This window comes from Chelonoidis abingdonii, chromosome 7 (assembly GCF_003597395.2).
Source record: "Chelonoidis abingdonii isolate Lonesome George chromosome 7, CheloAbing_2.0, whole genome shotgun sequence".
NCBI classification, from domain to species: domain Eukaryota; kingdom Metazoa; phylum Chordata; order Testudines; family Testudinidae; genus Chelonoidis; species Chelonoidis abingdonii.
Window position 1 is genome coordinate 61,676,672 of NC_133775.1, and position 14,385 is coordinate 61,691,056.

The following is a 14,385-nucleotide window of genomic DNA, read 5'->3' on the forward strand; positions in this document are numbered from 1 at the left end:
TAAGTGTTCAAAAAGTAAAAGAACCCAATTTTTCAACACAATAATTTTGCATGCAATCGCTGTATTTGGGCATGCAAATCTGCACTGACACATGCAAATATGGTAATTCAGCATTCAACCACCTGATCTACATTCCCAATATGCTTGCAGTTTTAGAAGCCAAGTTCAGGCTGGCTGAAATTTGCCCTAGTGAATAACGTTTACATTTCCTTTACAATCAGTGTGTTAAGAGCAGAAGTGAATTAGCCCTAAAGCCAGAAGTAAATGTTAAATCATAATTCTCTGAATTTCAGTGATGCCAGATATTAGATTTCCAGAATGGAAAACTACCAAAATACACGATATGGGGCACTGTCTCTACTTCCCCTACAGGCACAATTCCCCCTAGTAGTTGTTCCACACACACTAATATCGAAAGGTTAATGCCAGCTCTCTCTCTCACCTTCAGACAAATCTCATCCTTTAGTACTGCAGTGTCCTGAATGGCAATTATGCAATCCTTTGTTTGAAGATGGTGGATAGTTAGGAAGGAGTCAGCATGCAATCAATTTAAAATGAGATTGTAATGTTCACAGGAGGTTCATTTTTTTTATTTTATTTTCTCAGAAATTACAGTGATGTCAGTCCACATATGCAATAATTCTTTACATTTTATAGAGTTCCTTTGGCTGTGGCAGCTAGATGCTTATGTACAAACTGAACACAAAATTACATACAACAGTCCACAACGAGGAAGTACTTAAGAACAATTATTCTTGCCTTCAGAAACATTAGCGCATACAATATGGTGTACAAAACCTCTACTTTTAACAAGATTTTCACTCGGATTGCTGTATGAACAGCTATGTGTTCGTGCTCAGGACATAAAACATACCACTAAATATCTAGGGTAAGGAAGAAACCATATGTATTATATTATCCTTCTTGCTAATTGCCCCAGTTTCGCCTGGACTACCCTGTTTTTTTAAGCATTTGACAGAACTATCATTCAAAAATGTGTAAGGGAAGAGGAAGGAGAGTCAGGGACCCTGACCCTCCACTACAAAATGCCCTGATGCCTAGGGGAATGTGTATAAAACTGCAACCAAGAGATCATAAATTCTAATCTATTCCAATGACTACTGTTAATACATCTGCATGTTTCCTAGCCCTTAATAGCCTAGACTTAGAATCAGAATATCAGGACTGGAAGGAACCTCAGGACGTCATCTAGTCCAACCCCCTACTCAAAGCAAGACCAATCCCCAGACAGGTTTTTGCCCCAGACCCCTAAATGCCCCCATCAGGGATTGAACTCACAACCCTGGGTTTAGCAACATAACGCTCAAACCACTGAGCTATCCCTCCCTACTTCATCACATTACTTTAGGGGAGAGGCAATCATCATTCACCTAGAGTTAGGAATAGTTTCCAGGTCTCTGATATGACAGACCGAAATCTCATTCACTAACCTTCAGAAGAAGTGTGCCAATTTATGTACTTGGATATGCTGTCTCTAGCTTGTAGGCCACACAATGCTCCCAGAGTCAGGAATTGTATCCTAATAACCAACAATACAGTGCTGTCTTGAATTACAAATGAAAGAGCTAAATATATGGAACTACTTATATTTGTGAGTATCCTGGAATAACTGTAGTTGTTGACACGATTTTATATTGCAAAATATTATACTCAGAATGAATTTGGATGATTGTTAATATTTGTTTTATTGCTCTATTATTATTGTTTGTATTTTAGTCAATGGGAGCTGTTCCTTTAAGAACAGCTTTAATTGTAGAATATGTTTGAAGAGGACATAGAAGCATTGGGGAAGTTCTGCCTCTATATTCAGACAGAGAGCAGAGGCAAAGTGTCAGCTCCCAAAATGTCAGAACTTGATTTATTACACATATTTCCCCAGAAAGTTTGTCTAGCATTTATTGTGGGACTGGATGCTTCAGGGAAATATTTAAAAACTACAGGACCTTCTACCTAAAGGTCACTAGCCTGAACCCAGCCTAGATCAGCAAAGATTAAAAGCTGTTCCCATTTAAAGGATGTTTTCTGGCCTCAATAGGAAATGAGTTCAGTGGGTCTCAGTTCCAGCTCTGACACCACAAATTCATCACCATAGTTTGCATTAATTGGCAGACTCAGCAAAGAGCCCCAAAAACTGAATGCATCATGGAGGCTGAACTACTCGTTACCTCAAGAGAAAACTTCCTCTGCCCCTATGTCAGAGCTGATGCATATTGGATAAACAAAGCAAACACCCTTCCCCAGCATAGAGCCACACCATTGTTTCAAGTTGAGGTTTGCGCTATTTGCAATTGTTTTCAGTAAATAATTTTCCTGTCACACATGGAGCTGCACAAAACTTTAACAGCTCTGTTTAAAGCTTTTCCTGGGCACTTTCAATCCAAGCCAAAATCCCAGGCCACACACTGGCTTCATTTTCTAAAAGAAATCAGGTGTCTAGTCAGCAGCCACAGCGGGGAGCTATACCCTCTCCCGAAGCCTGCAAGAGGTAGATGCTAAGCAGCAGACCTGGAGCGCTGCCAGCTTTTTTGGCGCCCTAGGTGGTGGAAGGTCCTGAACCCTAAATGGCACCCCCGACAGAGGCAGTGGAAGGTCCCACCCTTGAAATACCACTGATGACCAGGATGGCCAAAGATCCAACCACCACGGTCACTGCCCCCCAAATGTTAGTGCCCCAGGCGACCGCCTAGGTCACCTAATGGGTTGCGCTGGCCCTGCAGCAGAGGCTAGTAGAAGTCAGAAAGGGACCACTCCCAACCAGCTAGCCTGGTCCCTTAATGATGGTGAGACAACACAGTCCTTGCATGTGTAGTCTGTTCTCTCCCATTCAGACTCCCACTTTAGGGCGGAAGGAGAAAGAAACGGGGGAAAAGGCTGATAGAAGACTTGTAGGAAGCTTCAAATACCATTCCACTACCAAAAGACTGTAAATGGGGAGATCCCCTGAGGGTCTCTAAAATGAGATTGAATGAAGGGAGAAGCCCTTTGGTCCTCTATTTCCCAGGGTGGTGGGAAGAGAGAAGAAAACACCAGAAATGGGAGGGCAGAGAAAGCAGTTCTCCATTAGGAATATTAGAGGTATGCAGCTATCCCTGCTCATGTCCATGTATCCCCAAGACAACTGCAGATAGAGGCTCCCTGTTGCAAGAAGGGGCTTATGTGGGGATAGAGACATATGGAGTCTAGTTTGGGTCCCCACTGATGTGAATAAGCATCTAAACATTGGTATGTTATTTAATCCCCAAACTTTTAAAATCTAAATAAAATTAAAGCTCACCAAAATATACACACAACTCTCCAGAGCTAGGTGTTTTTGATCCCAGATCCCTAGATCTCTGGAAAAATGCTTCAATTATTGGCAACTACATCTACCTCACAATTTTTCACTATGGAGAAATTTTCCTATGAAGGTCTGGTACTTCTCACTCATACAGGATAACGCACTGGATAGCCATAAGTCTGATCCAGAATTGCAATTCCTACATCCCTTACACAGCTGCTAATGGAAGAAACAGATGGGCATTCCTGACAGAAAGCATTGTTTTTGGCCACACCTTGATTAATATTACCAGAGATAGTTGATAGCTGCCCTCTCTCCTGTCTGGGAGGGAACCTGTTTCTCCCTGTCTGGCCACATACTTTAAAGTATAATATCGTTAAGCATCCATATTTCTGTACATAGTGTTAAAATACAGATTACCAAGTGATATTAATCACCAGTGTGCCATTAGCTTTCAGAAAAGACCTCACTCCACACACTTTATAAAACAGTAATATTTATACAGTTGGTTGATTCAATTGTTTATCACCTGAGGTTCAGTCCCCCTATCTTTACAGAGCAGTAAATCTTTGCAACATATTCTTTGAAAAGTAAAACTCAGGCCAGGCTTTTCTCTCCTCAAGACACACCACTTGCTGGCTTGACACCTCTCTTTACCTAATATGTAAAAATGGTCCTTCATTGTCTTTTCCTCATGACCAGGCTGGTCAAAGAATAAAATACACATTCCTTTGGCTAAGGTAGATAATGCTTAGGCATTGCTTGCCAAACACATTTTAAGAATATAATTCTAGTGTGGATTCATAACTTCTTGTACACACCCTGCACACACATCATGCAAGAATATGAATGATCATGCCACGAGTTTCCCACTGCCTAACTGGTGTGACAAAGTTCCTCCTCTACCTTGGTGGGTCCTGCGCTTATTGGCAGATTTGCTCGCCTCAGAGATTCACCATGTGAGTCAGAAAACAGCCCAGAGACCTTCCCCTCTGGTAGAAGCCACATTCCAGGTCAATTCCTCCTGTGTCTGATCAGGAGTTGGAAGGTTTGGGAGGAAGCCAGACCCACCCTCTACTCCGGGTTCCAGCCCAGGGGACTGCAGCTGTCTTGAGTGCCTCCTGGTACAGCTGCATGACAGCTACAACTCCCTGGGCTACTTTCTCATGACCTCCTCCCAACACCTTCTTTATCCTCACCACAGGACCTCTCTCCTGGTGTCTGATAATCCTTGTACTCCTCAGCCTTCCAGCAATATGTCTTCTCACTCTCAGCTCCTAGTGCATCTTGCTCCCAGCTCCTTGTATGCACACTACAAACTGAAGTGAGGTCCTTTTTAACTGAGGTGCTCTGATTAGTCAGCCTGTACTAATTGATTCTAGCAGTTTCTTCTTAATTGGCTCCAGGGGTCCTAATTAGACTGCCTGCTTGTTCTGGAATTGCCCCTGTTACCTTACCCAGGGAAAAGAGATCTACTTAATCTGGGACTAATATATCTGCCTACACTCTCCTTTAGACATCTGGCCTGACCCTGTCACGCTGGTCAGCATTATTCTCATACTTTGGGCTAGAAACAATGAAAATTCAATCTACCCTTCATTCTCTACTGTGCTACAACGAGCAAAGCAAAGAGTTGTTTGTTTGTTTTGTGGTTTTATTAGGACTTTCCTAACATGGAAAAACTGAAGATGCCCTACCAATAAATGACCTGAAAGAACAATGTTAGATATACTTTCAGAAAGACAAACTATCTTCAAAGTAATGTGCACAAACCCAGGGGAAGAAGGAATAATTCAGACACAAATGACAACTATTTACTTCAGTATTTCAGTTTATTATGTAGTATTATAATAAAACTTTAAATACTTAAGGGGGAAAGCTATGCATTAAGACCCTAAAATCTGACAGTTTTCTAAGCATTTCCCTGCTCACAGATAAATCAAGAATTATGGGCCAGATTCTCAGCTGGTGCAAATCACTGAACCTGGCCTGTTATTTGTAGTTACAAGTTTCTCCTATTGTTTTTACACAAAATATGCCTCACAGGTAAGTCTGTCCAATACATGAGATCTGGATATTCAAACCAACAGTAATGTTTGGGATGGAGGTAGCACAACCAGATAGCAATTGTGAAAAATTGGGACGGGGTGGGAGAAGGTGTCTATATAAAACAAAGCCTCAAATACCAGGACTGTCCTTATAAAACCGGGACATCTGGTCACCTTAGTTGAAGGAAAGACAAGAGACTAATGCTTCATCAAATTTTATCACCTGGGTTTGCTGTTGATTTGTCAGAATTTTTCTGCCATTGTCTATATGCAAGCAGACAAAACAAAAGGCAGCAGCATATAAACAGTTACAATTACTAAGCAAAAAAGGTAATCATATTAGAAACTCCACAAGAGTGAACTACCTGATCTTGCAATATACTGCATCTTTTCTCCAAGGTACCAAGCACCCTTAATTCTCAGTGAAGTCAACGGAAGTTGAGGGCAAGAACAAGTCACATGATCAAGCTCTAAGCGTTAAAGTCTTTAAAGCTGAATAAAACTATCAAGTGTATTTTAGGTGAAGTGTTTTAACAAATACACATCACTGATTTTAAGTATGATCTTTTGTCATAACTCGTTCATTATTTTCATTAATTTCATTCAAATCTGATCTCCAAGTTCCTCACTGTATTTAACAATTGTATTCCTTAATTGGATATTCATTTATGGAGATATAGCTATCTCATAGAACTGGAAGGGACCTTGAAAGGTCATTGAGTCCAGCCCCCTGCCTTCACTAGCAGGCCCAAGTACTGATTTTTGCCCCAGATCGATTGAACTCACTACCCTGGGTTTAGCAGGCCAATGCTCAAACCACTTATTGCACAGTGTACAATAAACCGTTATTTATTTGTTTAGCACAAAAGTTTTTGGCAGTGTGCACTATGCAAATACCATCTCAATAGGTTCAACAGATTAGAGAACACATTTTCAAACACGTATATGTGCATTTTTTGTGTGTGCCATATAAGCTAGGGTTGTGGACACTAATCAGCTTCATACATCAACTCAAATACGCACAAAAATGTGTATACAATTCACTGAAAACTTGGGTTTAATTACTTTACTAAAACATAATAAAATATATTTTTTATGAGTCACTTCATTCCAACAACAAAGGTTATACTGAGGGAAACAGGAATGGGTTGGCTTTCCAAGTACAATAATATGCCTCAACATTTACTAATTATTTGTAGTAAATGTTTTCAGTTCATATGGCATAATAGCCCAAAATCTTCAAAGCTGCAGAAATGTAGCACTACAGAAATAAATCAAAAAGCAACTAGAAACATTTATGAAACATGAGACCTTTCTATCTCCTAACTTTCAGCACTTATAACACTCAGAATATTATTTACACCACAAAATGACATGCTGTCTTGTCAGTCTTCCTTCCTCCATGAAGAGCAAAATGTATGATACTTATAAAAGTGGGTATTCACAAGACATGGCATGAACGATCTAAGAGTGTGGAGAGAACCACCTTATCCTTTGCCTCCTAGGAAAAGTAGATAAAATTAAAGCAGCAGAATCTGCTATGGATATTGAACAAACTGAAATTAAACAAAAAGAAAAAACTGGGCAACAAGCTCATAGGACACCACACAAAGATACTAATACAGGAAGGTATGCTCCCGCAAGAAGTACTTCACCTAATACTCAAGCCAATCATTGAGAAATTGATATCCAACACAGACCAAGTGTTACATGATTACAAAGAATTACTTATACGTCATTTTCACTTTTTAATAAGAAGGATAAAATCTTAACTGCCTTTAAATCATTGGATATTTTTCTCTTTTTTTCTTAGCAAACTGCAGAAAATTACCTTATACATTATCAATTACAGAAGATTTATATGAGCCTGCAGTCACGCCACCCTGGGTGGTGATCTTATCTCTAAGCAGGTAAGGAGGTCATGCCTACTCAATATTTAAATAGAACACAGCCAAGGAACAAGCCAAACACTGGAAGAAAAATTCAGTAGGTGAAAGCTTTCCACAGCGTTAGTATTAAGCAAATTTCCCACTCTAAAACAGCGTCAGGAAACAATGTGCAGCTGGATGTGCTTTTTTTCCTAGGCAGGTTTGAAACCATAGTTTGGACAAGTTGTGGTCTCCAAAGATCCCATGACAAATTTTCACAAAAGTAAAGTTATTAACCCACATCCCCTAGCCATAAATCAGTTTGTAAGGGTCTTTGCAGTAAATACGTGTCTTATTAGAAGAAGAGAAAGTAGTCTATTTAGAAATAATAATAGCAGCTCACTGCAAAACACCATTACAGAGAAATTGCTGGACTTGAAAATTAACAAAATCTTGCCTACCACTGGTGTTCTCATATAGGTTAATATTGGAGGTAGACCACTAAGCAGCAAGTTTAATGGCAAGTGAAGCTTCACAGGACATTCGACAGGAGGAACAGAAGGTCCTATACTCTAAATGGAAGCATAAACTAACCCACCCTCAGTGAGGACAAACAAATGAAATGTCCCGTACAGGAGAAATTGCCAGAAAGTTGCTATGCAAATATTTTTTTTCTAGTTTCTTTCTTTAAAACAGCCTGCACGGGCAGCTGGTGTGCAATCCCCTTTTCAATTAGAGTCCTTTATTGTTTAATTAGTCCCAGAACATTTAACAATGTAAGCCTGCATTGTGCATTGGGATAAAAGATGCTTCTCCCTCTTGGTTCAAACTTAATATCCTCTGTTGCTGCTAGAAATAACAAGTTGATCTATTTTCTATCCAAATCAATGGCGTCCTTCCATGTTAAAAATAATCCTCAAATCTACAAATGAACATTTCAAGGCTACTTTTGCAGTCAGAAATTAAGATGGGGGCTTCCTAATAGAAACAGAAATTACAAAGCTTTCAAAGGACTTCAAAGTATACCAGATTTACGCATATTTATATAAACTTTGGCTCACTTCCAATTTCCTTCACCTTCTATCTTGCAGCTGCATTAGTTAACTCAGAAAAATGAAGATTAACTAGATGTATTAAAAGCAAAGTATATTAAATATGTAGCAAAGTTTTTCCCCTCTGTACAAATACAGTTATTAGATTTTGAAATGTTGAAAAAATAAATGCTTGCACATGTTTTTAATAGGTTTACATGAGTTATTTGAAGGCTGATCTTTTACTTACAGCTTTTATACTCAACTTTTCACAGAATTAACAGGAAAATGCATAGAAATAGCTGTATTAAAACTCTGTTAGCATAACATAAGTTCAGCTCTGTGGAAGCATGCGATCCTCTAGAAGAGGAGCTCAAACTAAACACTTTTAAAAACCACAAGGTTGACCAGAATAGAAGGAAAGACAACAAAATGGGAAAATTCTTACCTTGATTTACCCTGGGTGGTTTGGAACACAATATCTACTTATTAGTTCTATTTGTTCTTTAATTTTGGACCAGAGACTACTGGTAAAGGGACTTGTCCATCCTAGAAAAAGGTAAGAAAACTTCATCTTTCTTTATAGTCCCTCCAGTATCTGTTCGTTCCTGCTTTGAAACCATGCTCTAACCCTGGGGCGGGCAAACATTTTGGCTTGAGGGCCGCATCAGGTTTCCAAAATTTTATGGAGGGCTGGTTAGGGGAAGCTGTGCCTCCCAAACAGCCAGACGTAGGCTGGCCCCCATCCCCATCCAACCCTCTGCTGCTTCTCACTCCCTGACGCCCCCCCCCCAGGACTGCTGCCCCATTCAACCCCCCCTGTTCTCTGACAGCCCCCAGGGACCCCTGCCCCATCCAACCCTCTTCTCCCTATCCCCTGACTGCCCCAAGAACCCATCTCCCTGCCCGCCCCACCTCGCCCCATCCAATGCCCCCCTCCTTCCTGACTGCTCCCACTAGGACTCCTGACCCCATTCAACCCCCATTCCCCACCCTCTGACTGCCCCGACCTCTATCCACACCTCTGCCCCTGACCACCACCCCCAAACTCCCCTGACCTCTATCCAACCCTCCCTGCTCCAAGCCCCCTTACCGCGCTGTCTGGAGCACAGGTGGCTGGTGGCACTACAGCCACACCACCGCATCAGGCTGCAGCTCTGCAGCTGCGCTACCCCAGGAGCTCACAGCCCAGAGCATTGCACCAGTGGTGCAGTAAGCTGAGGCTGCGGGGGAGGAGGGACAGCAGGGGTGTGGCCGGGGGGCTAGCCTCCTGGGCCAGGCAGAAGGGTCCCACGGGCCACCTCTGCTCTAACCTAACTTCAGACACCACTGAAAATTTCAAAGTAATTTCCCTTTTCCATACAGTATTTGTAATTTCCCTTTCTTCATGTAAAACTTCTCTTTTGTATCTTTATTCTGTCTTCTCATAAACATTGTATATATTACAAATTAATCTCTTATTATCCCCCTGTTTGGAAACTATTGTCTCAGACTGTGAGAGGTCTATTAATCTTCGTAGTTGTGCCTACATTGTTAACAGTGTTGCATAGCATATACTAACAAAAGTTGAGAGGGGCATTTTATACATTGTTTTGACCTCATTGTAAGACACGAAGATTTCAGCCCTAAGCAGCTGATTCATTCACCTAATTTTGCCCATCTTCCACAAAGTCCCTCCTAACTCTTTCACAAAAACCCAACACAATTTGGGTTAAAAGCTATCTACAACTGTTAAAAATTTATGTTTTTTAAAGAGATTTGTTCTCCTGATTTTGTAATTTAATCCCAGAATCAAACTTCCCATACTTTGAGACCCAGAAGAATCTCCAGAAAAGTCGCTCTCCAATTGAATGGCTTGCAATTACGTTCTTGGCCCAGATACATGCATTACACAGCGAGCAAACAGAGCTAATTTTTGGCTGAATTTTTCCCCATTTCTATTTCTTTAATTAGTTGATTATATCTAATTTTCTGGGCAAACGCTTCTATTTCCATAGCCAATAATAATGACAATCATGGACAGACTTGTATGGTTCCCCGATACAAGTCAATTCTTCCAGAAATACAGGCATTAACTCTTGCCTGAAGTTCTTCATACAAATCTCAGTCCATTTAAGGATATTTGTACTGCATTCACATCCAAATATATCACCCCATATAACCCCAAACACATTCTATAATGACAATTTTGTTCTTTTTCTCAGCATACTAAATAAATCATTTTCAATTCTCTTTTAATATTGCCTGCTAATTGCCTGTCCTTGATCATTTGTTCCTCTGTATGCAGTAAGGAAACATATTTAATATATTATCTAGCACCTTAGCAAACAGAGAAATGTGATTTTAAACTGACAGCATCCCATTAAGTAATCACAGAGAACTTTAAAGAATAATAATTCTCTAGCTGATTCAATTCTGGCAACACTAATAATAGTTTCCCTTGTTCTATTATAAGTTTGTTTTTTTCTTAAAAATCAAGCCACAAAATTTAAGGGAACGTGAAACGTTAATGAGATGCACCTAGGATAGGAAAGATTTTGTTCATTTTCAAGTCCAGCAAGTCCTCTGCAATGAGATGCCTTTATTATTTCTAAGTGATAGGCCATTTTTGCCTCTTTAAATAATAATTTACATTTATATAGAGTCTTTCATTTAAAAGATTTGCAAATTGATTTATAGATAGGACATCATGGGCAGGACAGGGCTTATGAACCATAAACAAAACCACATAAACTTTAAAATGTGATTGATACCTATGTGCCAAGTGTTGTCTTTGGTGAGAGAGCTAAGGTTACAATTGACCCGGGGTAAATGACTGGTCCTTTCAGACTGGGAATAACCTGAATATTGTTGTGATTTTTGGTGTAAGGGACCATCTATCACAAATGCAGGCTTACCTGGGTGGCAAGATAGACTGGAGTACTCAAAGTGACTGTTTGTGACACCATGTTGAGGCTTACAGTGCTTGAAGAGTACATACTTGGATGGTGAAATCTAATTACAGAACACAGAACTAGTTTGGGGTTTGTGCCCTGGTTTGTAACAGTCTGCCCTAAGTTGGCATCCACATTTGTGAGCCACTCCAGACAGCCTGACACTACCATCCATTCCTTTTCTCTCTCATCAGAAATGCTTTCCTGATTCAGTTTCCCTACCTTCCATGCCATTTGTGCATCACAGCAGGTGGCTCCATTTGGCTTTCCTGCTTCTGCAGGTTTCTTCTCTCAGTGTTGTGTCAAGAACAGCAGACATGTCTCTTGGAGGACAAGGCATGTTACAATAAATCATATTTCTAATAAGGGGAAACATCTTTCTTTCTTGTGTTGAGTTTAAAAAACCCCAACCTCACCCAAAACACAGACTCTAGCACTCTCAAAAAAAGAACAACAAAATGGTAGATTTCAACTTTGTATTTAAAATGCTATTTTGATATGGTTGCAGAGTTAAAAATGAAAATAAAATAACCATTTTATGTTGTCACTGAACTGTGCACTGAAATGTGGGAACATTAATTATGAAGTTACTTGACAATACATGGTTAGACGATAGAAATATTTTTGCATTACTGTTTGTCAAATGTATGACATTTTCAAAAAGTTTGTATGTAATCAGAATTCCAAATTAGAATAAAATTTATTTTTGGTATCTGCCATAATTTAATTCATCTTAGGCTCCATATATGATATATTTCCTGCTGTCTGCCTACAAGCAGTAATTTTCCATAAAGCCAAGCAGATAGATCCTCACTGTGGGTTATGTCATGTCAGTGCTGGAGTATTTTCAAAGCCTCCAGACACTAACATAACTCGCTTCTCTACTTGAGATAGTCACAAGCAATGATGGCTAGATATTATATATTCAGTATGAGAGACTCCAAGTGTGAGCTCCCCATTCTTGCTTAGGGACTAAAGCCTAAGTCTTCCTACCTTGTACCTCAAGTTACGTCCCTAAATCCATATTTGCAAACATTCAATTAAAGATAATTGATTTACTCATTTGCATCCAAGTCTTCTAGTGTAAAGATTCCTACTTTTAGAGACTATGCTACCAAGAGGTCAAGAAACCTAATAAGACAAAGAAAATTCTTCAATATATAAATCAACCATGAACTGATAGTGTTTAGGGAGAAACTTTCCCTATTGCAGATTATTCCATAAGTGTCCATTAAGAGGATATCTGATATCAGCCATCACTAGAGACAAGACACAAGAACAGATGGACCTTTTATCTGGTTCACTATAGCAATTCTTATGTTCCTAGGTTTTGTAACAGCTTAAAGAGATTTTCATGGATAAGTTGATCAGACTGCAAGTACGAAAAATTAGGACAGGGGGTGGAGGGTAATAGGAGCCTATGTAGAAAAAGCCCCAAATATCGGAACTGTCTCTATAAAATCTGGACATCTGGTCACTCTATTAATGGAAAACAGAAAAAGTATTATATGAGCAATAATTACATGCAGAGAAATAAACTACATACAATATTAGAAGGTATACATAAGGCAAAATGACCTTAACATACAGAGTGAAGTGACATTCAACCTAGCAATTTAAAAATACGCTGTGCTGAACAGAAGAGTCAGACCTGGATTTATTGTACAACATTGCTCAAGCCAGCTGGCCATCAGAGATTTATTTCAATTTGTAATAAAAGTCCGAAGTTCTTCACGTACATACAGATTTAAAAACCAAAACAAATGTCATCATTGACCATAAAGAACCCCACCCCCAAAGTCCAGCAAAGTAAAACCAAACATCCCTCAATGCAAACTCCAACCACTCAATCCCAAGAAAAGCATGAGAAAACAGGTAATCTTTGCAATGCGCCAGTAAAATAAAGATCCATACCTTATGAAACTAAAGGAGTGGGGCAAGATCTATTGTCATGGGTCCCTAACTGGAAACATCATGCCACCAGCCCACTCTCATTTAAACATGAAGGCTGTTAGCTCAACTACCACAGCAGACCTTAAGTGTTGCAGTACCATGCAAGCAAACAGGTCTACAAGACAGCCAGCATTCAGCAGGTCACATCCAGAAAAAAAATGCAAGCTTGATACACAATAGCATGTGCAAAGGTTGTTCCATTGTGCAGGTACATAGAAAGGCTACCTCCATGAACCCCACCCCCTTTCCACCCATTTAAAAGCTAGTCACAATGTGGCAGACTGCATGGCAGGAATCCAATCTGGAAGTGACAAAGACATGCCGTAGTATAGCACGGTCCACATTCAAAAGGAAAAAGTCACAACCTTCTAACAAAGTACACCTAGAAAAAAGTACTCTCAGTGAGCTAATTGCTCTACCTGTAAAGGGTTAAAAAGTCTCACTGCTATGCATAGGTAAAAGGAAGTGAGTTGGCACCTTTCCAAAAGAGCCAATAGGAAGGCTAGAACTTTTTAAAATTGAAACAAGACTTCTCTTTTGTTGGTCTGTTGTTGTTATCCTTGCGAGAGGTGGACAGGACAGCAGTTATGCTGTAAGAAGCTTAGCCAGGTATGAAAAAATCATCAATATTATACTTAGTGTGACAAAGTTCCTTCTCTACCTTGGTGGGTCCTCTGCTTATCGGTGGATTTGCTCGCCTCAGAGATTCACCCTGTGGGTCGGGAAACAGCCCAGAGACCTTCCCCTCTGGTAGAAGCCACAGTCCAGGTCAATTCCTCCTGTGTTTGCTCAGGAGTTGGGAGGTTTGGGGGGAACCCAGACCCACCCTCTACTCCAGATTCCAGACCTGGGCGCTACAGCTGTCTATAGAGTGCTTCTGGGTACAGTTGCACGACAGCTACAACTCCCTGGGCTACGTCCTCATGGCCTCCTCACAACATCTTCTTTGTCCTCACCACCAGACCTTCCTCCTGATTTCTAATAATGCTTGTACTTCTCAGTCCTCCAGCAGTATGCCTACTCACTCTCAGCTTCTTGCATGCCTCTTGCTCTCAGTTCCTTGCATGCACTTGCTCTCCTCTGGCTCCCTCACTCTCTTTGGCCTGACTGGAGTGAGCCATTTCATAGCATCAGAGGGCCCTTAGAGTCAGCTTAATAGCCTCACCTGACTCTTGGCAGGTTAATTGGAGTCAGGTGTTCTCATTAGCCTGGAGCAGCCCCTGCTCTGGTCACTCAGGGAACAGAAAACTGCTT

General features: G+C 40.4%; 1 protein-coding gene across 8 annotated transcripts in view; it reads right to left on the reverse strand.

Annotated features, from left to right (window-relative positions):
- RABGAP1L (RAB GTPase activating protein 1 like) overlaps nt 1-14,385 on the reverse strand; it is a 570,182-nt gene that overhangs the window by 383,734 nt on the left and 172,063 nt on the right. The window contains exon 14 of one of the 8 annotated variants that reach the window (XM_075067927.1): nt 6,434-6,607. The exons of 5 other annotated variants lie outside the window; for them this stretch is intronic. In XM_075067927.1, the coding sequence (XP_074924028.1) occupies nt 6,560-6,607 (48 nt within the window). In that variant the 3' untranslated portion in view covers nt 6,434-6,559. Of the gene's footprint in view, nt 1-6,433; nt 6,608-11,086; nt 11,502-13,260; nt 13,433-14,385 lie in introns of those variants that run through there. 2 more of the 8 variants (XM_075067930.1, XM_075067929.1) reach the window with 2 other exon arrangements.